Consider the following 26733-nt stretch of genomic DNA (forward strand, 5'->3'; position numbering starts at 1 on the left):
CCCAGGGCACATCCTCACCCCCTCACTTTACTGACCACGACAGCAGCACTGGGCTGGACATTTTACAAACGTTCCCTCTGCCACTATAATGTATCGTTGCCTCACACTTTACAGTGAGGAACCCGAGGCTAGGATGGGTAGATAAAATGGCAAAGTTGGAATTCAAATTTCAGTAGGTCTGACTCCAAAGCCCCACCATCCATGCTCCTTCAGTGCAGCTCATCAGAGGTGACAGGTCACCCTTCCCAGGCACCCCGAGACCAGAATCCAAGAGCAAATCCCTAATGGCAGGACTTCTGATACCTGTTTCCCATTACCAGTGATGGGACCCACACCCCACCCCTCCCTGCCCACCGTACCTGTGCCAGGCAGGCCCAGCTTCTCCTCTGGACCCACCCGCTGCAGCACACCTCCATTCTCTGCCAGCTCCTCCTTAGTCCTGTCCTCGGCATGGGGGAGCCCATTGGTGGGAGGAGCAGGAAGGGGCTCAGCCGGAGGAAAGCTGGGGGAGGTGGGGGGGGCGACTCCCCCAGAAGGCTTGCGGGCCACAGGCGGGGGGGCCTTAGGTGGCTTCTTTGGGGCCTGGGGTGGCCGTTGCTCTGAGACGCTCCGAAGTTCAGCTATCAGGTTCCGCTGGAGGTCAGCCTGGGTCTCAGGGGACACGGGCCGCTCCAGCTGCAGCTTCTTGGTGCCCTTGGAGAAGATGAAGCTGGCCGTAGAGGCAGGGGACCGCGGCTCTGCCTCAGGTGGTCCATTGGGCTGGTCACTCACAGGGCCCACGCTGGCAGCCAGATTGGAGGCCTTGAGCCGAACAGCAGCGTGGAGCCCTGAAGAGGCAGGCGCTGGGCTGGCCCGCCCTGACAGGGCCCTTCGCAGTGGCTTCTGGGGGGCCGACGGCCCTGACGCTGGAGTCGGAGCCACTGTGGCAGTGCCTACAGAGCGCAGCCGAACCATCTGCAGGAGTGAGGGTGTGACCAGGGGTGCACCAGCATCCTCCCTGGGAAGGCCGCCACCCTTGCTGCAGCCCCCTGGTTCCCTCCGAGGGACCTTGGCCTGAAGCCCTGGGACAGAACCAGCAACAGATGGGGCTGGCAGAGCTGGAGGAAGATCTGAGGTACCACAGGGCTGGCTCTGGAAAGAGACAGTAGCTAAGGAGGGCTCCGGGGGCTGTGAAGGGTCTGCAGCCTCAGGGCCGGCCACAGAGAAAAAGGCCTCCTCGGGTGGAGGGAAGTCAGCCATGGACAGGTCCTGCTCCTCCGGTGCAGGAGGCGGGGGTGGGGGCCAGGTGGGATCTTGGAGGGCCTCCTCAGCAGTCTCTGGGGCAGACAGGGCCTCCTCAACCACCTCTGGCTTCTTAGTGGGTGGCGGGGGCGGGTGATAAGATGGGGGTGGGGATGGTGGGGGCGACTGGTCTTTGGAGGCACCGGGAGCTGCCTGAGGCGGGGTTAGGGATGTCTGGGGAGTAGGTGGGGTCTCAGGGCTGGCAGCAGTGGTAGAGATGGGCCCAGGGACCACAGCAGGGGCAGCTGGAGCAGGGGCAGCTTGGTTGGGGCTCTTGGGCTTAGAGGGAGGTGGGGAGAAGGGGGCAGGCACCTTGGGGTGAGGAGGTATGACAAATCTGTCACCCAGGGCGGTCGACACGTGCGGACCAGAGCGGTCTGAGGGCACCGGATCAGAGGAGGAGGAACATAGAGACGTGAGGGAGGAGGAGACCGAGGCCCCGGGAGATCGAAGTGAAGTGACACGCTCTGGTTTAGGGGGTTGGGCCTTGCCTGGGGAAGCAGGGGCCCCTGTTAGACCCTTGGGAGGGAGGGTAGGGGTACCACTTTGGCTCGAGTATCCACTGGAGGGTGAGAGTGTCCGTTCTGGGGAGCGTGGGGGACGCCGGGAGCCACCTGGAGACAAGCCAGGCACCCAGCTGCCTGCTGAGCTGGATGGACAGGGTGCTGCCCCCATCCCTTCTGACCCGCCGCCAGTGGTGGGCGGCCGGGGCAGCTGTTGCTGCTGCTTCCGCTCGGGCTTGGGAGGCAGCCCCAGGGGCCCATCATGTGCTGCTGAGCTGCGCTGATGGAGCGAATGGGTCCGGCGGGGAGGTGGCGGGGGCCGCTTCAGCTTCCGTAGGGACACACTCCGGCTGGACAACTGGCCACCGCTCCGAATGCTAACAGTGTCCGAGGCCTCGGCAGTGCTGCCCCCGCTGGGAGAGCCCCTCCCGCTGCCCCCCAGGGGAGGGGGCGCCACGTTACTGTTGGCCACAGAGCTCTCTGGCCGGCCCTCTGAGCCACCCTTAGAGGAGAGGGTAGAGCCGTCAGACACAATGGTCTCAGAGGACTGAGAGTGGCTCCAGGTGTCACTGGAGGAGGAAGGGTGGCGGCTGCGGGGCCGCGGGCTGGAGACCGAGGAAAAGTGGCCCAGCGAGCGGATGGAGGCCGGGCTGGATGAGAGCAGGCTGCAGCGGCTCAGCGTACGCAGGCTGCAGCGGCCCAAGGCCACCACGTCCACTGTGGGCGGCAGCACGGCGTGCGGGATCAGCTTCGACAAGTAGGTGGCCTGGGGCGAGATGGACATGGCCGGGCTCAGGGGTTCTGGAGGCCCTGCCCCTCCGGTCAGTCCGGGCACTGCTAGGGACATGGGCCGGGTCAGTGGCAAGGGCCGGGCCCCCGTGGACCGGCCAACGAGCGTGTCATCCCGGTAGATGCGGTCGATGTGGCGCTGCAGCATGGCCTCTGCCTGGGCACCGGCTTCAGCCTCTGCCTCCAGCGCCTGCAGGGACACCCTGGCCCCTGGCCCTGAGGCCGGGCCTGCCGGATGGCCATCCACCGTGGGGATGCGTACAACGTCCCGTGGACCGGGAGGCCGAGGAGTACCTGGTGCCTCACGTTCATTCCGCAGGCCTGGAATGGACAAGGAGGGCGTGGGATGGTCAGCAGAGGGGGCGGCCAGGGCTGCCCGCCCACAGCCTCCTCATCAGGCGCTCACCGAGTTCCTTCTGCACGTGCTGTGGCAGTCCCAGCACCGTGCTCCGCCGCTCCCGCCGCCGATGCCCTGACTTTCCAGATGATTTGGGAAATGAGTCATGCGGTCGGAAGGTGGAGCCTGCGGGCAGAGTCCAGGGAGAGAAACTGTTAGAGCAGGTCTGGGGCACATTCTGCAGAGCACAACTTTTATAGAATATTAATAAGAACTCTGAGAAAAGACTTCCACAGTCAAGTAGGCATGGGCATAGCTGGGTTAAACAAAGCTAGACACTTTTCTGCAAGCCTTCTGGAAGGCTTTACTAGGTCAATAATGATGATTTCCATTTAGCGAACACTTATTAAATGTGTTAGCATGCTAAACACTTGGCATTCATTCCAATAAGGTACGTATTCTTATCCTCATTTTTCTAGAACATCAAACAGAGAGGTAAAGGGTTGGCCCAAGATCACACAGCTGTAAATAGCAACACTAGGCTCAAAACCAGGTTTCTCAACTCTTCACTGTCCTGCTTTTCAGTTAATGCTCATTATGAACCTCCAAGAGGACACAGGGTACTATGTTTCCTGAATCCACTGAATCACAGTCTTGGGAAACACTAGATTAGGAGGAAAAGGGAAAGCTGCAGGTGCTGGGTGCCCACCACCCCCTCTCCTGCCCAACAATCCTGGCTGGTGAGTGGATACCTTTGCGCTGGATCATCTCAGAGCGGACGGAGAGAGCATCCTCTGCCGTGGAGCTCTCAGCTGTGTAGGACGTGGTCTGGCTGCAGAAGGAGATGCTATCGTCATCTGGTCCGGTCCGGGAGGACTATTGGGGGAAGAAGGATCAGCCCAGAGGCGTGAGTGGGGCTTACCTTTGCCTCCTCAGGCTCCCCTTTGTAACTTCTGACTCAGATTCACCCCCCACCGACCTGCCCCAGCATCACCTAGCACTGAGCAGGCATCAGCTAGAGCTACCCTGGACCAGCCCTCGGGGGCATCTCGTCTAGCCTTTCATGATACAGAAAGGAAACAGATCCAGAAGGGTTCAAAGACATACTTGTCAGAGGTCAAGCAGGGAGAGAGGAATACATCAAGACTGAGCTGGGGGCAGGGCTCACCTGGATGCTCTGTGTGTCTCCATGGTCCCAGGTACCCTTGTTCAGTTTCTGTTTTTCTGAAAGGCATCAGAAAGGTATGTTGAGCTAGGCCCCTGACTTTGGGAGCTGAAAGTAGCGCTGGAGAGAAGAGGAGGAGGTTACCTTGGTGCTGGAGGGAACGGAGCCCCTCCTGGGCCTGCGTGTGCAGCTCTTCCAGGTGAGGCGGTCGCCCACTGGGGAAGAAGACATTGTCCTGGTGCTCATCCACTGCAGACCCTAGCCCCTGGCCTGGCCCCACACTTAGTCGTTTGTCACTCTCAGCCTTGGCAGAGCCTGCTGGTAATGGAGGAGGAAGGAAAGTGAGGCCCAAAGGTATCTGGGCCCTGGGAAGGCACAGGCACTGCAACAAGGGCGCCCACAGTCCCCAGAGTGCACAGGGCACCTGCACATACATGCAGTGCCTACTTCCCCCAGTCTGTACTCACAACCCACAGTCCTGGGGTATACACTCAATATACACAGCCCCCAAGTACATACACAAGCTATAATCCAAGTGTACATATACCTGAGCACCCACACCACACAAAGGGCCCCATATAGGGCACCATATCCAAGGCACACATGCCCACCATATATGCACACAACACCCACAGGCTTCATTCAGTATGTATACAAACACATAGCATCCAAGTAAAACCAAGAGCACACCCAGCCACCACATATACACATGACACCCACAGTCCCCAGTCTGTATATACACAAACAGTACCCAAATATACACACAACTGTCACTCAGGGCCCCATGCAAGACACTCCAGTGTACACACAGCCCATAGCAAATACATTTCTCTTGTCTCCAGATCCTGAGCTCCACTTTACAGGAAGACAAACCACCTCTTTGTACACCCCAAGAAAAAGACACATGGGACACTAGGAAGGGGGTGGGCACTAGCAAAGGTCATAACCAGATTCCCAGGAAGTCCTGGGGTGTGGGCTAAGCCAAGGATATGGCCACTTGGGTCCCCTAATCACCCACGCAGCTGTCCCTTCGTGGAAGGATAGGCTGGGGAGGGGAGAAGAGGGACCCCAGCCACTCCACTCCCCCTGAGGCAGCTCCAGCCTCTCTTTGGGGAACAGTCCCAGGTATCCCCCTCTCCTGGAGGCCCAGGGCCCTGGTGCAGAGGAGCCTGGGGTCCATTACAAAGGATATTGTTACAGGCCCTGCCCATGGAGGAGCTGGGCATCTAATCCTGGGAATAGGGGCTGTGTCAGCACTTTGCAGCCCCAGCCCCCCTTTAAACGGAACCCACAACATAAGCAAAAGCTCTGGCAGGGTCATGTGACCTTGGCAGCACCTTGTGGAGGGACAGGAACAAAACAAGCCCTTTTTAAAGGCCCTTTAGGGCCACGCCCCAAGATCAGGATCTTCAATTCAGACACCTGAACTGCCCATTCCGCCTTCCTCAGCGCATTCTTCAACAGCCAAGCTCCCGCCCAGGGAATCCTCAGGAATCCCACAAGGTCAGAGCTAGGAGGTCTCTCAGTGACCCTCCTCTCCCCGACCTCCTGATTTTACAAGTCCACAAAGAGGCTCAAAGAGGAAAGGTCTTGCCTAAGGTCACCCAGCAAATCGGAGTCAGAGCCAAGACTAAACTCCAGGTTTCCCGAGGGGACTCCTGAATCACACTCAAACTGGGGGCCCTCTGGCCCCCACATCTTAATCCAGGCCTGAAAGCCCAGTTCCTAGGAGGAGGAGGGGATAGGCCCCTCCCCTCAAAACTTCACCCCCAGGCCTCTAAACACGATTTTCCTGATCTGCTCCCCAACTTCCAGGGGCACTACTTTCCTTTCTACTCTGCTCCCCACATCCCATCCTCACACACACACACTGAGTTGACCCGGGAGGGGGTGCACTACCTCTTGGAACTGAGGTATTGGGATGTACCCAGTAAAGCGTGAGTACCCCTGGAGGAAGGCAATCTTGCCCGAGGACTGCGGGCTTCAAGGTCAGAGACACCTAGAGCCATCCTCTGAAACACAAGCAGAAATCAAACAAAGGCAGTAGGAAAGCTGCTGGACAAAGGCACCGTGGAGGACAGGGGAGTCTGGCCTCATTACCAGCCCGCATCCCCCACCCCACTGCCTTCCCCGGCCTTGATCCCCCATTCTACGTAAGGGTCTGGCAAATGGGGGTGTCGGAGATCTCTTATCTCCCCCACAGCCACACCCACTCACCCTTCTTGAAGAGCCCGAGGAGCGCCGGGAGGTGGCGGCCCAGGAACACCACCATGACTGCCGACGCCACTCGGACCGTCCCCTACGTTGACCTCTCCAGAACGCCGGGCGATGCCTTCACCATAACCCAGCGCTGAGGGGATGAGTCTGCCCGCCCAGCCGCAGAGCGCCGGCTCCAGGCAGAGGAGGGGGAGGGGCTACTCTCCAGGTCCTCCTCCCACCTTCACCACTGCTCCCGCCCATCCACCGACCCCGCCCCTCGAGTGCAGGGCAGGAGCAGGCACCTTCCCAGACTCCGACAGGGAAACTGAGGCACGGAGTCTCTGGGTGCTCGGCTCTTGTGCAAAGGATGACTAGGAGGGCCAAAGATACTCAATTCCAGGGGCAGCCCACTACCCCTGTCTCCAAGTCCTTTTCTAAACGGTCATGTGCCAGAGCTAAGGCAAGGGTGCCGGCTGCCAGATGGTGGGTGGAAGAGCCACTAGACTAGACTTGGCATGGTGCCCACCCCCAAGTCCTCCTGGCTGCTGAGGGTGATTCCCTGGGGAAGGGGCTCACAGCATGCAGCAGCCAGGCAGAAGCCCAGGACTGCCTGGGCGGATGGCAAGGACACACTGGCAGAGGTCCCTGGAGGAGCAGGAGCCAGCCCAGGACACAGTGCTGGGAAGCCGGGGAGATGCCCAGAGCGGAATCACAGTGGCTGGTGCTAACAACCCCTCACGTGTCTGTCCAGCCCCAGACGTTCCAAAGGATTATCTTCCCACTTCAGTAATGTAACATCAACAGCCAGAAAAGCACTAACTCGCCAAGGTCACACAAACAGAGGCAGGCCTTCAACACAGACCTCTCCCTCCTCCAGCCCAGGATTCTTCTCACTGGTCTCACTCTGTGACTCAGCGACTCTCTTGGATCACCAGGCAGGGGGAAGAACAGAATTAGTCACAGGTGAGGGCAGTAAGAGTGGGGGGCAGGAGGGAAGGTACTTGGAGGGAAGTCAGGTCCAGGTTCAAATCCAGCTCCATCACATACAAGTCATGACCTCACATGGAAACAAGGCTAAGAACTCCTCTTTATAAGATTGTTGTGTCCATTCATTTAATCAGCAAATATTTATTAAACTAGTACTAGGGGCTACAGCTATTGGAAAACTTTTATCTTGTTCACCAGTATATCTCTAGTGTCTGGCACATACTATGAGTTCAATAAATATTCGATGAGGGGCTTCCCTGGTGGCACAGTGGTTAAGAATCCGCCTGCCAATGCAGGGGACATGGGTTCGAGCCCCGGTCTGGGAAGATCCCACATGCCGCAGAGCAACTAAGCCCATGCACCACAACTACTGAGCCTGAGCTCTAGAGCCCACGAGCCACAGCTACTGAGCCCGCGTGCCGAAAGCCCGTGCTTCGCAACAAGAGAAGCCACCGCAATGAGAAGCCCATGCACCGTGACGAAGCCCACACGCAGCAACAAAGACCTGACACAGCCAATAAATAAATAAATAAATAAATTTTTATAAATAAATATTTGATGAATACACGAATGAGGTAAACTAGCAAAATAATTTTAGATAGTGAGGGCTGAGGAGATGTGACAGGAAGTGGGTGACTTTAGGGGGCATCAAGGAAAGGCTATTGGAACTGAGACCTAAAGAAGAAGCCAACCAGGGCAAGTGCTGGGCATAGAACCTTCTAGAAAAAGGCAACAGCAGGGACTTCCCTGGTGGTCCAGTGGCTAAGACTCCATGCTCCCAATGCAGGGGGCCCGGGTTTGATCCCTGGTAATGGAACTAGATCTCACATGCTGCAACTAAGAGTCTGCATGCCACAACTAAAGATTCTGCATGCCGCGATGAAGACCCCGTACGCAGCAACGAAGATCCTGTGTGCTGCAACTAAGACCTGGCGCAGTCAAATAAGTAAATAAATATTAAAAAAAAAAAAAAGAAAGAAAAGAAAGAGGCAACAGCAAGCATAAAGGTGTCTTGAGGCAGGTGTGGTGGGGTGGTTTTCCCAGAACAGAGAGGAGGCCAGTGTGGCTGGAATATGATGAGCAAGGGAGAGAATGGCAGGTGAGAAGAGGCAGGAGCCAGGTCAGGTTGGGCCCCAGAGGCCTTGGCAGAGTCAGGATTTTATTCAAAGAACCCCAAGAGGTCAGTACTAAAGGTTCAGCTGAGTATTGACGGTGTTAAAAGCGATTCCCCCTGGCAACTCCAAAAAGAGTAGTTGAGGGACTTCCCTGGTGGTCCCATGGTTAAGACTCCGTGCTTCCACTGCAGGGGGGCATGGGTTCCATCCCTTGTCAGGGAACTAAGAGCCTGCATGCCATGCCTCACGCTGCAGCCAGAAAAAAAAAAAAAACAAAGAGTAGCTGAGACTGTGGAAGAGAAGGTCTGTGAACTATAAAGTGCTGTCCCCCAGACTCTGAGGACACCCCTCTCTCACAGCACCTCTCTCTCTCTGAGTCTCTAGGGATCTAAGAATTCACAATGGCTCCCATGCTGCAAGATCCTCCTACTGGTCCTTCCCCATTTGCTGTGCCACTTCTCAGGGACCACTCATGCAGATACCTGAGCCTTTGCTCTCTAGAGAACAAAATTCTGTGGGGCTAGATAGTATATATCCTCAGATCACTGAAATCTAAACAACACCCTTAAGAAGTAGGCACGTTTTTTTTCTTGGCTGTGCTGTGCGGCTTGCAGAATCTTATTTCCCCAACCAGGGGTTGAACCCAGGCCCCCGCAGCGACAGTACCGAGTCCTAACCACTGGACCGCCTGGGAATTCCCAAGAAGTAAGCACTTTTTTTTTCTTTTTTTTTTTTTTTTTTTTGTGGTACACGGGCCTCTCACTGTTGTGGCCTCTCCCGTTGCGGAGCACAGGCTCCGGACGCGCAGGCTCAGCGGCCATGGCTCGAGGGCTCAGCCGCTCCGCGGCATGTGGGATCTTCCCAGACCGGGGCACGAACCCGTGTCCCCTGCATTGGCAGGCGGACTCTCAACCATTGCGCCACCAGGGAAGCCCAGTAAGCACTTTTATCTCCGTTTTACAGATGAGGAAATGGACACCAGAGAGGGCAAGCATTATAAAGCTGGTAAGTGGCGGGACAGCATTCACACTCAAGACCACTTGAATCCAAAAGCCACGTTCTGCCCACTGTGCCAGCTACAAACCTGATCTCCCTCTGAAGAAGGTTTGGATGACCCTACCATCCCCCAAAATTTGAGGTTTCTTGACCACATCCTCCCCTCTTCCCTCTCTCTTAGGCCAGACCCATCCATCCCTCTTATTAGTCCCACTCAAACAGAAAAGAGCAGTAGACCGACACTTGTAGGGTGATTAATTCGTGCCAGGCACCATGCCAGGTGCTGGTGGAAGGCAGTCTCTACCCTCACAGATCTGACAACAGTCCTTCGAAGCAGGTACTCAAAGATACTCTCCTGGTAACTGACCTGTGAGGCTCACAGAGCCAGGTGACTTCCCAAGCTCTGGCTGGTTCCAAAACTGGAGGCTTCAACCATGCAGGACAAAGGCATGCTCAGCTTCTCCCAACCAGGGAAACTAAGGGCTGAGCTCTGCTAAGTCAGGGGTGGGGAAACATCAGCTCATCAAGGTCCCAGGCCCATAGCTTGCAGTCAGGGTCACAGCTGCAAATTCCCCAGCAGGATCCAAGGCTCTCACACTTGATAACATCTGGTTCCCCCAGCAACACCCATCCCCCCGACCCCCACCCACGCCTTGGCCAGAGCCTGAGGTCCCTCTGAGCCACCCCAGGCGCAGGTCTACACACCTGTAGCTTGTTTGGGGAGAGGCTCAGCAACCCGAGCCTCGGATGGAGAGCATGCACCTCGCAAGGAAACTAAGGCCCAGAGAGCAGAAGGACCTTGCCTAAGGCCACACTTGGAGTCCGTGTTCCAGGACCTTCAGCCTCAGCACAGTCCAGAGGTGCAGCCTGGGACTGAGGCTCACCACGCAGCCTCTGCCTCCCCTACCTGCCCAGGGGAGGAGGCTTCCTGGATCTGAGAAGACACCTTGCTCCAGGCCACGCACACCAGGAAGCACACCTGCAAGTTCCGGAAGGAGCTGAGATACAGACCACCAGCAGAAGTGTGCAGACCGCACCTCCAAAAAGCCTCACTGGGGCCATCCCTCACAGGTGGGTGCTCTCACCACCACGTCCACAAAGCACACCCACGCCTCCCTAGTCCACGCCCTCCCCACACCCGAGCGCCACTGCGCAGATTCATGCAGGGTCTTGCTGGGTGGCTGCGTGTACACGAGGGCAGATGCATGTACCCGCTGCTCTGGGGCCCCCCTGAGCCTGGAAACAGAGAGGAATAGGAAAGGGAGCCCCTGCCCCCGCCCCCCAAGGCCACGTGCACCTGTGCGCATGCGTATGTACTGTCTTGGCAACATCCTCCACGGGGTGAGGCCTCAACCTGCCCCATTCCAGAGCAAGGGGCGGGGGCTGCGGCATGCCCCGCAGCCAGGCTGGCCTGACTCAGGGGAGAGGAATGAAGTGGGAGGGCACAGCTGCCCAGGTGGCCTTGCTCTGGAGCCAGGATTCAGGGTGTTTGGAGGCCCCTAAGTCTCAGCCCCTCACTTTTGTACTGGTGGGCAAACCAAGGCCCAGGGGGACCCGGGCCTTCCCATAGGAGCAGAATCCAGAGCATGCGTAGATTTTATTCTCTTAGAGGCAAGACAAAAGGAAGTGAACACAACTCTCAGGTGAAGGCGCTTTACGGTTCTCTCAAAACACTTTCCTCTTCTACTGTCTCGAAGAAAGCGAATGAGAAACATGAAAGGTAGGTGTGAGTTCCCTTCTTACAAATGAGCACAAGGCTGGAGGGACAGTGACTTGCTCAAGGTCACCCAAACAGGAAGTGGCAGAGCCCAGAACCTGGGTCTCACTGCAAACGCCTTAGTGACCCTAAGTCTCAGGAAGTTAAGGGGTCGGCGTGGGAGGGAGGGGGCCATAGCCTCAGTCACTGCCCAAAGTGGGGGAGCTCTGCACCCCACTTCTGCACGAGGGGAATCTGCCTCCTTCCTCTTCTCAGTGCAAAGCCCCAGCCTAGCCAGGGCAGAGCTGACAGGCCGGTTCTACGGTAAATATTGGTGGGTAGGGAGCGCCTGGGACAGAAAGGGGAGGATCCCGTCCTACAGGCGCCTGGGGGAACAGGCAGTAACACAGGGAGGAATTAGCTACCATAATATTAGTAAATGTCATAATGAGTTTCCGGGTCAGTATCTGCTGCCGACAGTAACATAATAATCTCTTTCGGCCAGGGTGAGATCCTGACTTTCCAAAGCCCTTTCCTTTGTTCCTTCAAGGCATGATTATCCTCATTTCATAGATGCCAGAGAGGCAGCCACCATGAAGCCAGGAGAGAAAAAGGCTGGGAGTCGGAAGGTCTGGATTCCAGGCTTTGGACAAATGAATCAGCCTCTCAGGGCTGCAGTCTCATCTGTAAAGTGGGACTAACACCCACCTCACAGAGTGCCTGGGAAAGTTAAAGCCACGCAACCAAGTGTAAACACAGTGTTGTCATCAGAGGGAGCCTCTGCCTATCCAGGCATGGGGGCCTTTTCACTTTCGCCAATCATAAGCCAGCATTTACTGAGTGCCAATTGACTGAGACACACATGGTCTCTCACTAAATCCTCCTCACCATACAGAGGCACTCCCCTAGGGTTAGTGACTTGCCCAAGGTCACACAGCTAATAATGGCAGAATCAGAATGTGAGCCCAGCTCACACTGGCTGCTGTTCTTCCCATGCCTCTAGAGGCCTCCTCTCCCATCCACTTCTGGAGCTCTCTTCAAATCTCAAGTGGAGTTGAGAACCATTATTAAGATAAGGTCTGATAAGGGACACTTAACATCAGCTTCCTATCAGCTCCTCAGTGACCTAGCCCTATCTAGCAGCCCTAACTGCCCCCTGTTTGGGAGGAAAGGGAATTCGGAGCCCACACCAGATATCCCATTGCCCCGGGAGTCAGATGTCCTAGGCCTGAGCTCTCACTGCCCCTCAGTTGAAGCATGATCCTGAATCAGGCACTGCCATCTTCTGGGCCTCAGTTTCTTCATCTGTGAGGTGGGACGGTTGGGGAGATGATCTCTAAGGAGCCCTTGGCATGTATGACTCTGCCGCTAGAAGGAGGGGAGTGGTCCCTCACTTTGGGTCAGGACCTGGGGCAGCAAGGGGGTTCAGCTTATCTCAGATCCCTCAGACCAGAGAGGGCTGGGCCAGCCCCTTATCTGGAAGCCCAGGGCTCCCACAAGCAAGTCTAGACATACAGTTGGTCACAAGTCTCCCCACCCCAGTAAGGGAGAGGAAACAGGAAGAAAGGGGGCAAGGGAGGTAACAGGAGCAGGTCTTCTCCCAGCTGCGGCCACTGGTGCTCTAGGTCCAGAGGCAGGGCGGAGTCTGACTCCACCAATGACTTAGTCCCTTCCCTCAATCTCATCTGCAAAGTGGGGACAATAAACCCTATCAGGAGGAGGGCCATGTGTGTAAGCCTGACAGTATAATGCATGGGAACAGGAAGAGGACAGAGTGCTGGGGGTGCTCCTTGAGCTCCCAATTCACATCCTTCACCAATTCTCCGTACCTCCCAGGACCAAGTGCCTAGATGGCCTGGGGCTGGGAGGGTTGAGTTGGATTCCTGAGAACCAAGGCCAAACAATCCCAGCAGGTTACAATGTCTTTGCAGCAGTGAGGAGGCCTCTCCCTATTCACCCTCACCCTTCTCTGTGGTCCAAGGGCATTTGTAACATGGGACCAACCCTTCCTTGAAACTCAGTTTCCCCTCCCACTGCCAACCAGCTCCCTCTCTGAGCTCTTGGCGGCTTCAATGCTTAGTCCTCAACCCCTGCCCTTCCTCCACAGTGCTTCCTCCACCTGTGCACCATACGGAGTCCAAATCCCCCAGGGCCTCAGGCTTTCTTCACCCGGAGGACATGCAGGCCCCTCCGTCATAAGAGGATATCCATCTACACCTAAAATAATTAAGAGCACAGGCTTTGGAATCTGACAGGCTTGGGTTTGAATCCCTGTTCAGCAACCTCCTTGCTGAGTAGCCTTGGACAAGTGACTTAACTTCTCTGAGCTCCAGCTTTCTCATCTGTAAAATGGGAATAATAGCTTACAGCTTGTAAGACCGTTGGAGGACAAATGAATTAATCAAAGTAAAGGGTTTAGCATAGCATTTAGCTCTGCTGCCACCCCCAGCCAAGCAGCCTCACGCATAGAGCCTTCACAGCACTCTCTGGCCCATACTCTCAACATCTGATTAATCCCAGGTCCTTCCTATCACTTCCGCCACCTCCTCTGCAGTGTCTCTGCAGCTGCCACTCCTCTCCACTCCCACAGCCCTCAACATGTCCCCAGCCCTCACTTCATCAGCCTCTCCCCTGGATTACTGCAACAGCCTCCAGACCGTTCTATGAGCTTCCACTCTCACCACCCCACCCCCCAACCTGTCCTGCCTGCACCTGCCATCTTCCTAACATACCACTTTCATTGGCTCCTCAATTGCTCAAACACTTTCACTGGCTCCCTTTGGCCTATAGACTCCAGCCCTCTCTGCTTGCCTTGCGTTCTTTCCCCCATCCTTTCACAGACTAATCAAAGGAGTAAGCACTCAAGCCCCAGTCCCATACCTGGACCTGTGTCAGCAGAGGCTGAAGCCAGGGAAGCCTGAGAATCCTCAGCACAAGTAAAAACAAAGAGATTGAGGTTTACATTCACTTTTTATCCTCCCAGGCACAAGGAAGAAACCTCAACTACTTTGCTTTCCAGCCTCCACACTCAGTCTCAACCCCATGCCTTTGCTCACGACCATACCCCAGAGCTGAAATGCATCCCTGGGCAGGTTCTCTTGTCTAATCAACAATCCAGGACTAATTCCAACCCTACAGTTACTTCTTTAATACCAGCTCCCCAGTTTTCTAAAACTGACCGCAACCCAAAAGCCTTTTAACATATAGCCTAGAATATTCCCTAGCCCCCCACGCTTTCTTCTATGTTGCCTTGACATTGCCTTCTGGGCTTTTAGGAACACCTTTAAAGCCTGGTTGACCCTTGAGTTGCAGCAGGAACTGGAAGAGCACAAGAGATGCTAGAAGCCCCAGGCCTCTTCTGTAAGGGCTGGCGGGCAGGAGATTGTAAACAGCCCTCTTAATCTCTCTCTCCCCCACCACAAATGGTCACAAGTCTGGATCCACAGTTGGTTCTCAGGAAACCATCAGATTAGAGTGGCCATACGAGGGCAGATGAAGATTCACCAGCCCCAGCCCCAGCCCCTTGGTGCCGATTCCAAGAGGAGAGACAGGTGGGCACAACCTAGATTTCAGGATTACTGGGACAGGGAGACTACTGGAAGGTCCAGGAGTCTCTCATCAACCCAGCTTCTGAGGAACCTCAGAGAGCGTACCAGAATTTAATTAATTCTTTTCTTAATAATCATGATTATTCTTCAAACCACTGCAGGCAATGACCTTGGACAAGCCCACCTTCTCTATCAGTCTCTTTCACGACGAAATAGCCAGCCAGAACTGTAAGGGTCCCAAGAAGTCACCGAAGCTAAGCTGCCCTAATTTCACAGACAGACCTCCCTCTAGGAGCCAGGAAGGTCCAGAGAAGTGAAAGCAATCTGCTCAAGGTCACAGAGCCCATACCAGAGGAACACTGAGAACCCAGACACCCTAAATCCCAGCCTAGGCCCTTTCTATTGCCCCCTGCATGGAGGGATGAGATCATCAGGCTCAATTCAGAACCTCTAGGAATGTAGGCCATCCTGGGAAGTCATGGGTGGATTCTCCCACCACAGGAGGGAGGCCCCCCAAGCCACCTTCTCCAGGATTTTTTCATTCCCCAAAACCAGCAGATACCCGACTCTGTTGGAGACCCCTTATCTTGCGGGGTGGGGGGTGGATCCCCACCCTGCCCCTACCCCATGTCTGGATTCACCAGGCGGAGGAACTAGGCACTTTAGACAGCCCCTCCTCCAACACCTCTTGGGACCCGGGGATACCCTGAACCGCCACACCCACTGGGGGGAACCAGGAATCCTGGCTCCCAGCCTTGGGGTTGGAGGCCTTCCCATTCTGCCCCCTCCCCCCGACTTGGAGGATGGAATGTGACCCGCGGACAGATCCCGCAGCACGCTGGGAAGGGCTGCGTTCCAGCTCGGTGGCTGCACTGAAAGGGGGAGATGCGGCAGCGACCATGGGGACCGCGGGTGGGGGGGGAAGGGGACAGAGAGAGGCAGCGGCGGTGCGGATGGGGGTGGGGAGGGAGCCCAGAGAACCAGTCCGACTCCCGATCAAGCCAGATGGAGGCGGCTCGAGTCTCCAGCCCCTGGTTTCCTGCTTCTCCCCTCAACCTTTGTCTCCCCTCCTTCCTGCAAACTTTCAGCCTGTGCGGGCTAAAGCCTGGGGAACAAATGTGCGTGCGTGCGTGTGTATGTGTGTGTGTGTATGTATAAGTGCTTTGGGGTCTGGCTGGTTGTGCAGTTTTGAACCTGTGTGTACATACGTGTGCCTAAGACGTTGGGCAACTGTACCTACACGAATGTGTCTGAATCTGCGACTGTGGTGGTGTTCGTGTGGCTGGGTAAACCGTATACATAGGTATATGTACCTGTATCTCAGGATCTGTGCCTCCCACAGCGATCGTGTGGGTGTGAATGTGTATGTGATTTTGTGTCTGCATGTCCATACATCTGAGTGGGTGTTGTGTATGTGACTGTAAATTGTGAACATGTACATGTGCCCGCCCGCGGGTATTCGTGCGTACATGTGTCTCTGTCTGCATGTGAGGGGTGGGGTCTGTGCGGGGGATTCCCGGCCCCCCAAACTCACACCCAACAAGCCCCAGGAGGGGGCAGCAGCGGCGGCGGCGGCTGCGGCAGGAAGACCCTCCTCCCCGCCTGCCCCGCCCCCACCCCCAGCCCCTACCTGCCGGCCGCTTCGCCGACCGCCCGAACCGCCAGAAGCTGCGGGCCCGGGGGCCGCTTGGGGCCTTCCTCTTGTGGTGTGAGTTGCCCATGGTGGGCGCGGGAGCCGGCGCGGGAACCCTAGCGCAGCCCTACCAGCCCGGCAGCCGGGCCCGCAGCCACAGGAGGGAGGCAGAGAGAAGCGCGGGCGGCCACCGCAGGCGCCCCCAGCCCCAGCTCGGCCACGCCCCCGGGCTCTGCGGCCAATGGCCGGGGTGAGGGAGGGGCCGGCAGGGGGCGGGGCCTGGCGCACATCCCGTAAGCTCCACCCCTCTGAGGACCTGGGAGACCTGCTGAGCCGCCCCGCCCAGTGCTCTGGGAAAGGCCGGGCCTGTCCAGGTGGGGCCGACGGATCGCTCGCTCTCCCAGGCCAGGGGCTGCCTCTGAGGACTTCAGTTGAACCAAGAGAACTAGGGGCCCAGGCTCCAGACAGGCGGGGTCTGGAGCCTTGCTGCTGCTAGGGCCCACCAACCACCACCCCGTGAGTGTCACGTGTCTGTGTATCTCCTGTCTCTGCTTGTTTGTACAAATACATCTATCTGACTGTATTTCTGTAGTAATGGTGTTCAAAATAACAATAGAACCCTTTTATATAGCGCTTCCTATGTGCCAGGCACTGTGATAACTGCTTTCATGCATTACTTAATTTCATGCACAAAACAATTCCGTAAGGTAGGTACTTTTATCATCTCCATTTTACAGATGGGAAAATTGAGGTTCCATGAAATCAAATGATTAGCCCAAAGTCAAACAGCATTAAGCTACAGAGCCAGTACTCAAACCCAGACTGAGTCCAATACCCACTGCTCCAGGCTACCTACCCCACCACTTTATCTGTGCCTCTCCATGACCTTGAAGGAGGGCATGTAATTGGGCATTTGTATTTGCGTTCTTGAATGTGGCTGTGTAGTTGTGCATCTGTGACCCTGAACATGTGGGTTCCTCTCTGTGTCATCCTCTGTGACTGCATGCCTGTATCCATATAATTGAGTCTGTTTACATAGGTCTGGATGTGTGCTTTTGTGTATTTGCCTATATAATTGTGACTCCCTCAAGCTGGCTGAATATCCCTGCTTTTTGTGTATTTGAGTGTGTAATAGTCTGCTTGAGTGCATGTAAGTAAAAACGTTTGTCTATAAGACTGTAATTGCATGTGCTTTTCTGTATCAATATGACTGTGCAATTGTCTGCTGATATACCCATATCTATCTACCTTTGGGGGGCGGGGTATGTGTAAGTAATGGAGCATATAGGTAAACATACATGGAAGCACATGTCTGTGTGCATCTAACCCTAACTCTCTCTCATCTCCCGTTAAATAAGTCTTTGTTTTTCAAAGCCCAGGCCAAGGTTCACCTCTTCTGAAAGCCTTCCAGGTTGCCCAAGGCCCCCACATCTTCATGTTCTCACAAGTGCCCTGTGTCCAGGGACCTGCCCAGGAGCCCACATACTGGGCAAGGACTCTCCTTTACGATCACTCTGCCATCTCGCCAACCAGGGGCAGCATGGTATAGACAGAGAAAGAGCACTGGGCTGGAAGCCCACGGCCCTCAGTTCTAATCCCCTTAAGGTTCATCCTTTCTGCCACCGCAGCAAGCCCCTCCACTACACCTCGCTGCCTCTTATGCCCAGTGGCTCCAAGACACCCTGTTCCCTCCCTGCAAAATGGGAGAGTTAAAGCTGAACCACACCCTCCCTGAGGCCCATCTCTTGTTAAGAGACTGAGGTTGACAACAGTGTAGTCCCTGAGGGGCTGGTATTTTATATATCCACGCAGAAAATACTTGTTGAGCATACACTGTATCCCATGCTGTGTGCAGCAGGCTCCCTGCCTTGCACAGAGAAGAGGGTCCTAGTGGCAGAGCTCGATGAGACCTCAGAGATTTGCTGGCCCAATTCCCTTAAATTTACAGGTGGGGAACCTGAGGCCCATAAAGGGGAAAGGTGGTATGGGGGGGCAGAGAGAACACTCAAGGGTAAAGTCCAAATCCCTTGGCATACATTCAGTGAGGACAGGCATGCAAAGAGCTTAGAAGGATGTCTGGAGTGTAGCAGGTAACTTGGCCTTCACAGGAGACCTTGCAGGAGCTGCCCCCGCTCACCAGTTCAGCCTCATCTCTGACCACACCCCTCTCATTCTCAGAGCTCCTTCCTCTTCCACCTTTGCCTGTCCTCAAGGCCCTGCTAGACAGTGTCCTCCTCCATGTCTTCCTTGACCCCCCCCTCCCCCAGCCCAGTTCTTGGGGCTCCCACAGGCATTAATGCTGTCCGCTGATACAGAACTGATCACACCTCAGGGCTCCCCAGCACCCTGTGTAACACCAACCCAGCACTTGTCTCAAGGCAACAGTTTGCTTTGGTATGTCCCTTTCCAACCAGAAAACAAGTTCCTCAAGGACACTGATCCTCTCACTCCTCCTAGTAGCCCCAGGCTCAGCACAGTGTCTGGCACACAGTAGGTATCCCTACGTGTTGAACAGAAACTGGCAAAGGTGGTGATGATGGCACCTTGAGCACTAATGGAGGTGAAGAGGCACAGGCAAGAGAGTCCAAGGCACTCTCCCAGTCTTACCTTCTTTCACTACAAAGGCTGTGCTTGCTCCCGGATCCAGGAGGAAGAGTACTACCAACGAGTCAAGTGCATGGGAGAGCCTGGGAGAGCCTGGGGTAGGACTGGTGGGAAGAAGTAGGTGATATGGTAGGCATATGGACCAGAACTCCTGGAACCACAAGGCAGGGCTTGAGTGTCTCGTGACCCTCCTGGAGGATAGTATTAAAGGCCTCGGCTGGCTAGGGGCTTAGAGGAGAGGGTATCTTAAAGCAGGCAGGAGGTCCTACTCGGAACAGACCCCATCAGCAGCCTCCTGGGAAGCATGCACTTTGCCAGAAGATTCAGGGTTTAAACCCTTGGCAGGCTGAGCTGTCTCCATCTCCCCTCCATGCCAGCACAGAGCACCCTGGGAGTGCAGCTGACAGCCTTTGGTGAACCGGCCCCCAGGACAGCGGAACACTAGAGCACAGAGTCCTGGGGAGTATAGTCATGGGGGAGGTGGACAACGAGTTCATCCCTGCTGCCCAAGGAAGCTGCTTCCACCCACTTCCTCCCCCAAGTCAGCCACAGGACTGGAGGTGGCCGTCCATGGGTTCTCCAGATGGGAGGCAGAGGTGTGTATACCTGCTCTCCCCACCCCGCCACATTCACTGCGGCCTAAACAATATACAATGCCACCTCTCATTAGTTTTCTTCAGCATGTGACAGGCCAGGAGCAGCTGAGACAGCTTTGAGGGTTCGGGGAGAGGGGAATTTCCGAGGGGCGGGTGGGGGAGGGGAGGCGCTCCCACTGCCCTCTGCCGACAACAGATTAGAGATTTTTCTGGCCACAGGGAAAGGGAGAGTGGTGGGGGGAGGGCCCCCCAGCCTGAAGGGGATTTCCAGGAGAACCTGGGCCCTGTGCCACCGGTGCGGATCCAGGGCCTCCGTTGAGGAGGGAGGGGGAGAGGCAGCTGGACCCGGCCCCTTCTGAAGGTGTCAGAGGTAAGGGAGGGGATGGATGAGGCCTTCTCGGCCTCCTCGGCTTCCTGCTCCTTTCATCCCACCCCTGCTCGAGGGCCCTTTCTGGGATGGGATTTTCCATTTGAAGTCAGAACAAAGGAGTGGGGAAGCTGAGGTCAGCCTGGCAGGTGTGGGCTCCTGTTCTGCCTCCAACACTGGTTGGCTGTATGACCTTGAGCAAGTCACTTCCTCCTCTGGGCCTCAGTTGCCCATCTGTATGTGCCGTGAGGGCTCCCTGTGACATCTCAGGCTATCAGCTCTGAGCGCCCAGGATCTGGAGATACCCGTGCTCTGGGGGCCCATATCAGATTACCCACCTATCACCCAAAGCCACTTAATGCCAGGCCCTGTGCTGGGCAGGGCAGAGGGAAAAGACAGTCAGCCCAGGGCCTGCCCTCAGGATGTTCAGAACAGTAAGGTATGGTGATGCCTGTGCCCACGGAATGCGACAGCCAGCTGGTCCCAACCCCCAACAGAAGCCTTGCCTGGTTCCAGCTCTGCAAATCCCTCAACCCCAGCTTCCCCTCATTCTTCCATTTTAGCTCGCATCACCTCTCGGGGAAGATCACTCTGTTCCCTCCTTAGTCACACTTCTTGACCCTTAATTACTTGTTCAATGTCTACTACCCCCCTCAAACTGTGAGGTTCACGAGGACTGGGACCTTGTCTTTCATTCATCCTCAGGACAGAGTCTGGCACATAGTAGGTACTTATTACCTAATATTAAATACTTAATAAGTATTTGTGAAATAAATTAGTGAGACCCCCTCTCCCATCTGGACCCAAGGCAGACAATGCTCATCACTTCAGAGGGGCTTGGAGAAGGTGGACCCAGACTCCTTTATGGAAACCACTCCCCCACTGATGTATCCCACAGCAGAGGGAGCCCTGCCCATATCACATCAGCCAAGGCCCCAGGCTAAGGACACTGAGATGCCCCTCCCCAAGAAGAAGGTGACCAGAAAAGCATATCCTGGGACTTCCCTGGTGGTCCAGTGGTTAAGAATCCACCTTCTGGGCTTCCCTGGTGGTGCAGTGGTTAAGAATCTGCCTGCCAATGCAGGAGACACGGGTTCGAGCCCTGGTCCGGGAAGATCCCACATGCCGCGGAGCAACTAAGCCTGTGCGCCACAACTACTGAGCCTGCGCTCTAGAGCCCACAAGCCACAACTACTGAAGCCCGCACGCCTAGAGACTGTGCTCTGCGACAAGATAAGCCACTGCAGTGAGAAGCCCACACGCCACAACAAAGAGTAGCCCCTGCTCGCCGCAACTAGAGAAAGCCTGAGCACAGCAACAAAGACCCATTGCAGCCAAAAAAATAAAAAAGAATCCCCCTTCCGATGCAAGGGACAAGGGTTCAATCCCTGGTCATGGAACTAAAATCCCACAGGCTGCAGGGCAACTAAGCCCACGCACCGCAACTACTGAGCCTGTGTGCTCTAGAGCCCGTGCGCCAACTAGAGAAGCCCGCGCACTGCAACAAAAGATCCCGCATGCCGCAGCTAAGACCCGACACAGCCAAATAAATAAACGAATAAATAAAATATTAAAAAAAGAAAGAAAAGCATATGCTGTTCAACTCCAAATCTCTTGAGCACCCTGCTCCAGAGTCTGGGGGCAATAATTTCCCCAGGAGTATCACAGAGATGATGACACTGGACCAGGCCTTGAGGATGAATAGAAGTACTGGATAGAAAAGGGAAGGGAAACACATACTAGGTGGGGAACAGCACATGCAATGGCACAGAATGTGGAAATACATGGAGTGTTTATTGAAAGGCAAACAGATACCACCCGGACCTCAGAGAGGCAAAGTGACCACTAACCAAAGTGCCTTTGGGTCCTCACTTTGCTTTAGAGCTACACAGGCCCCTTCCTCAGCAGGAAGAGTTGGCATTATTCACCCTGCATCCTCACCCACCTTCCTATGACATCCAGACCACTGGGTCCCGATGTCGTGTCCATCTGACTGGCCAAAGGTAGGCTCTCCTTCCCTGAACATAGCTCCCACCCCCAGTTCCCCCTTCCAGCTTGCTCCTCCAGACCATTCTCAAACTCATAGAATTCTAGAATGAGAAAGGGCCACTAATGGTCAGAGGTCATTAAACCCCATCTTTATTAAGACAGACAGTGTCTTGCCAAGAATGGGGCAGGACTTGGCAAAGCAGAACTCAAACGCAGGATTCTCTCCATAACCCCATGCCCAGCACAGCTCTCCCTGAGTGAGTGGCCAACGTTCATGGGGTTAAATCTGCTGAGCCTGGCAGGGTAGCTCCTAAATTCTCACTATCAGTATCGGAGCCATCCCCAGCACCCACCCCCCCAGCCACTGCCCACTGCCTGAGAGAAACCTTCGGGAGGGCTGTATACTCCTTTCCCCGAAGTTGATCCTAAGCTCTACAGCAGTTACTCCCCTCGAGTCAGAAACACATCCAACCTCATACTATCTTGTTTGGAGTATGGCCTCTGGAGACAGATTGAGTGGCTCTGTCAGTGCTACGCTATGTTCATCATGTCCATGCAAGTAAGAACCTTGCCCGTCTTGTCCCAAATATTTGCATTACCCTGACCAGTACATGACACTATCTAGTAAGGAATATGTCTTTTTCAAATGAATGAAGCTGAATGACCTTGACCAACTTACTTTCACCCTCTGGGCCTATTTTCTCACCTATAAATGGTTGTAACTGACCACCTCCCAGGTTGTTGAGGACAAGGGAAAACATTCATGAAAATGCCTGGCCAGGGTCTGGCACATAGCAGCCTTCATGTTCCCCTTCAAATTAGTCAGCACCCTGCCCTCCTTCCACACTCTGCTCACCTCCTCCAGGAAGCCTCCCCCGATTATCTGCCAGCCTCCAGTCCTGGCATCCATCCCAGAAACACTTCCTCCCCACACACTTGTCTAGAGTCCACATGATATTTCTGAAATATATGGATGTCTGCTTGTTTGTTTGTCTGTTACTTTTTCTGTGCCTGAATCCTCCGCTGGACAAAGGTAAGACTCCACCTTCCGTGGATCCCCCCTCAATAATCATCATCATCACGGGTATCTGAGGTGTAACCAATGAGTTGTTTTCCAAACATGAATCAGGATAAACTTAGCTAATGCTCAAGTCCTCAGCATCACAGCAGCAGCAACCCGCTGACATCTGGACCATGCTCCACAATTCACAATGCACTTGCATGTCTGTTTTCTAATTTGATCCTTGAAACACCCCTGTAAAGCCAGGATTTGTTATCTCTATTTTACAGGTAGCAGAACTGAGGCTTGGAGGGGTTAATAACCTGCCGGGGTCACATGGCCCAAGAGGGGCAGACCAGGGCCCAGGACAGAATTGTCCTGTCGGCTTCAAAGCCCATTCCTTCCAGACTGGGTCCTCACAACTCAGGTGAATAAACTCACAAACACAATAACAGCGACCCCTTACATTTCTATGGTGACTTCACTTTCAAATAATTTTCACATCCTCTTTTGTAAGAATCTTGGAAAGCTCACAGACCCATCAAGGATATGTCTAGCCGGAAGGTTAGCCCAGTGAGAAGGTCCCCTCTCTTCAAGAGACAGTAATGGAAACAGTGAGGCCACAGAGAAGTTGCTTGCCCAGGGCTTGCTAACCGCTGGGCCAGGATGTGAACTCTCATTAACTTGCCTGACTCTGATACTCCTCCTACTTTATCAAGTTCCCTCACTTTTCTCTGGGCCTCTTCCCATCTGTACAATGGGTTGGATGAGAAGATCTTTAAGCCTTACCCCCTGGTCTATGTCCTTGGGAGAATCATGAAAGCAGGACCAGTTTTGGAAGTCAGATGATTTGAGTTCAAATCCCAGGTGGCCAAATCAATCGCTCAAAACTGTCCCTGAGCCTCAGTTTTTCCATCTTCAAATGGTCGTAAATGATAATGGAGGTAATGGATGTGGGGCGGGGAGGTGGGGGGGGGGGCGTTCTGGCACATTCAGAATAATAAATAAATGTCAGACTTCCTCTCTTTCCTTTCTAAGTCTGTGCAGGGCAGTGCGGGGAGCACGGGGGTTCTGGAAAACAGAGGCTCAAAATCTATCCCAAGCTCAGTTTTCCCTTTTATAGTAGGGGACTCAGATTAAAGAAGCCAAGACCTGCATCTATGGGTCTTTGGTTCAGCAACTGGGAGCAGGGAGATAATGACCTCCCTAGCAAAGGCCCCTGACCTCCCAGGAATTTTCTGTGTGTGCCTCCTCCCCATCTCCCCCAATCTTCATTCTAAACATTTTCCCCAGAAAGAGTTAAGCCTTCTTTGGGCTTCCCCTTCCTGACCAGCAGTGCCAGTGGAGATTAGAGAGATTGGATTTATTTCTCTTAATAAACAGAAAAGAAGTTTGGCCAGGCAGGTGACAAGGAAACAATTGGAATAATAGGAGGTTGGAGCAAAAGGAAGCAGGACTTCCTCCAGACATACCTACGGCCACCCTCAGACCTGGGGAAACAACAGCCAGGGGCAGGGAGGTGTTGCCCATGCACGTGGTCCCAAATCAGGTCGACCTGCTGCCCAGAAAGCCCAGTGCTACCCAATACCAAACACAAGGCAGGGGGAGGCCTGCCACTGACCCAATGACCCTTAACCCAGACTGTCGGAGCAAGGACCTACAGAGTCAGCTTTTCCAGCCCCTGCACCCAGGCTGATCTCCCAGGGGAAAAGTGTCCACTGCCCTGGGGTATGCCACTAGCCTTCTATCTCTAATCCTGACAGTCTGACCACAAACCATCCTGCTGCAATTCTGACCCATGCCCCCTCGAGTGTGATAGGGATGACTTCAGATTGAATCCCAGTGGGACAGCCCTGGGACAGACTTCATATATTGTGGGGACTGCAGAGCCCTTGGAAACACCCCTCATGCAAACCTTCCCATGGGGCCTGGCCCAGTCATCTCAGCCCCAGCACCCAACTTCTGTTTGTGGCTGGGCTGCAGGGGAGCAGGGCCCATATCCAAAAGGAAGATCAGGCCGGAAGCAATCACACAAGAGGCCTTTCACCCTCTTCCTGACCCCTAAAGTGTTCCATCTAATTATCCTCCAGAGGAGGTGGTTAAAGGACACTGGGCGGGTAAACACAGGCAGAATGGGATGGGCCTGCACACACCGCCATTTCCTCACCTCTAGCACTGAAGCAGGAGCACAGGAAAGGTAGACTTCCTAGGACGGCTGGCCCCAAGGGAGCCCCACCCTCTTGCAGAGACTCATGCCCTCCACCTCAATCAGGAGACAGAAACAGAGAGGAAGATGAGGGAAGAACAAAGCAAGCGGCCAAAAGAAAAGTGATTCCAGTAGGGATGGGCCAGATCAGCCACCCCTCCCGTCAGGCTGCCCATCCATCAGGCCAGAGGGAGCCTAGAGGCAAGGAATTAGCTGTAGTACTTCTGGTAACCACCGCTGCCCCAGGTACAGCCTCTCCATTAACTTGGGCCTGTTTCCCCCATCTGCAAGCACACTTCCAACACAAGACCGTTTCTACCAAGGCGGGGGGAAGGAGTGGTGGGTGGGGCAGTTGGCTCAGATCCTGAGCTCACCACCCCAGGAGGTGGATGTTTGCGGTTTGGCCCAGGTGAGTGGTGAGGGGGACCAGGTAGGAAAAGCTAACACTGCTAAGAACCTAAAGCATGTTATGCTCCGTGCTGGGTCCTCTGTGGGGCTGGAAACCCGGATCCACCTCGACGACTGAAACACCTTTTGAGTGCAGTTGGCTTTCCAGACCCAGAGGGACCCCCCCACCAGAGATGTAAGGTCACGTGCCTCTCCCATTGGCCCCAGGCCAGAGCCAAGACTCTGACCCCCTGACTCAGCAGCAGAGGGCAGAACGTGAGTGAGACTGGGGGAAGGGGGCACCGCTTCACCGTCCCAAGAGCCGGGCGGCCAGCACTTCCTGCTTAAGCCAGGGGATTCCTGCCCCCTTCGGGGGGTCCTCTCCATCTCGAGCGGGGCTGAGCCCTGGGCTCTTCGCTCCCCAAGCAACGGCGCCTAGGGAGTCACCACCTCCGACACGCCGCGGACCCCCAGAGGAGCCACCCAGGCCGCACCCTCGGCGCCGCCCGGCGCCTGCCCAGGTGCCCGGTCGCCTTACCTCGGCCTTTACCCTTGGCCCTCCTGGCCTTGTCGTCCGCCTTCTTGGCCCGGGGGGCGGCCGGTTCGGCGCCCTCTGTCCCTGCCGCCTTCTTGCGCCGCTTGCCCCGCAGCCAGCTGAAGGCACGGCGGAGGCCGGACACGCCGGAGCGAGACTTCTTCCTGCGCGGGGGGCCGCCCGGGCCCCCCGGCTCTTCGGCCGCAGGTGCGGCGGGGGGCGCGCGGGCCGCCATGGCTCGGCCGGGGGACCCGGCGCGAGGGTCAGGCCCCCTGCGGCGGGGCGCCCATGGGCCGGGGGCGGGTGGGCGGGCGGGCAGGCGGCCGCCGCGCGGAGACGCGCCCGCAGAAAAGTTTGGGCGGCGGAGGCAGAGAGGGCGAGGAGCGGGGCGGGCGGCGGGAGCGGCGCGGGAGGGGCCGCGGGGCGGCGGGCGGGGCGCGGAGGCCGGCCGGGAGGGACAGAGCCGGGAGGGAGAGGCCGCGGGGCGGGGGCGGTGCTGCCTTTGGCCCCTCCCCGCCTCCTCCGGCCCTCCGGCCCGGGTCCGGGAGGTCGGGGACTCGGGGAGGGCGAGGTCCGGTGCAGAGGCAGGGTGGTCCCGCGCCCCCAAGCCGCGCCTGCGGGCTGGGGCCGAGAGGGCGGGGTCGCGGGGCGGGGCGGGTCCGGGAGGGGGCGGTACCGAGGTTCCGTTTCTGCGGGGGCACTGAGGAGAGCTGGGTTCGAACAGAGAAGTACGGGGCGATGATGGGGATGCGCAGGGAAAGGGGGGAGAGAGGTGTTGGGGTTGGACCCCAAGAGAACCT

General features: G+C 55.9%; 1 protein-coding gene across 6 annotated transcripts in view; it reads right to left on the minus strand.

Moving 5' to 3' along the window:
• Positions 1-26300, minus strand: part of NHSL3 (NHS like 3) — a 28661-nt gene extending 2361 nt beyond the window's left edge. Inside the window, exons 1-6 of one of the 6 annotated variants that reach the window (XM_019938190.3) lie at positions 25937-26300; positions 4220-4390; positions 4079-4134; positions 3663-3786; positions 2980-3096; positions 360-2894 (exon numbers count right to left, since the gene is read on the minus strand). In XM_019938190.3, coding sequence (XP_019793749.1) covers positions 360-2894; positions 2980-3096; positions 3663-3786; positions 4079-4134; positions 4220-4390; positions 25937-26168 — 3235 coding nt within the window. In that variant the 5' untranslated portion in view covers positions 26169-26300. Of the gene's footprint in view, positions 1-359; positions 2895-2979; positions 3097-3662; positions 3787-4078; positions 4135-4219; positions 4394-6292; positions 7518-16246; positions 16665-25936 lie in introns of those variants that run through there. The other 5 variants (XM_019938189.3, XM_019938192.3, XM_019938191.3 and 2 more) reach the window with 5 other exon arrangements.
• Positions 26301-26733: the final 433 nt, after the last annotated feature.

This window comes from Tursiops truncatus, chromosome 1 (genome assembly GCF_011762595.2).
Source record: "Tursiops truncatus isolate mTurTru1 chromosome 1, mTurTru1.mat.Y, whole genome shotgun sequence".
Classification (NCBI taxonomy): Eukaryota; Metazoa; Chordata; class Mammalia; order Artiodactyla; family Delphinidae; genus Tursiops; species Tursiops truncatus.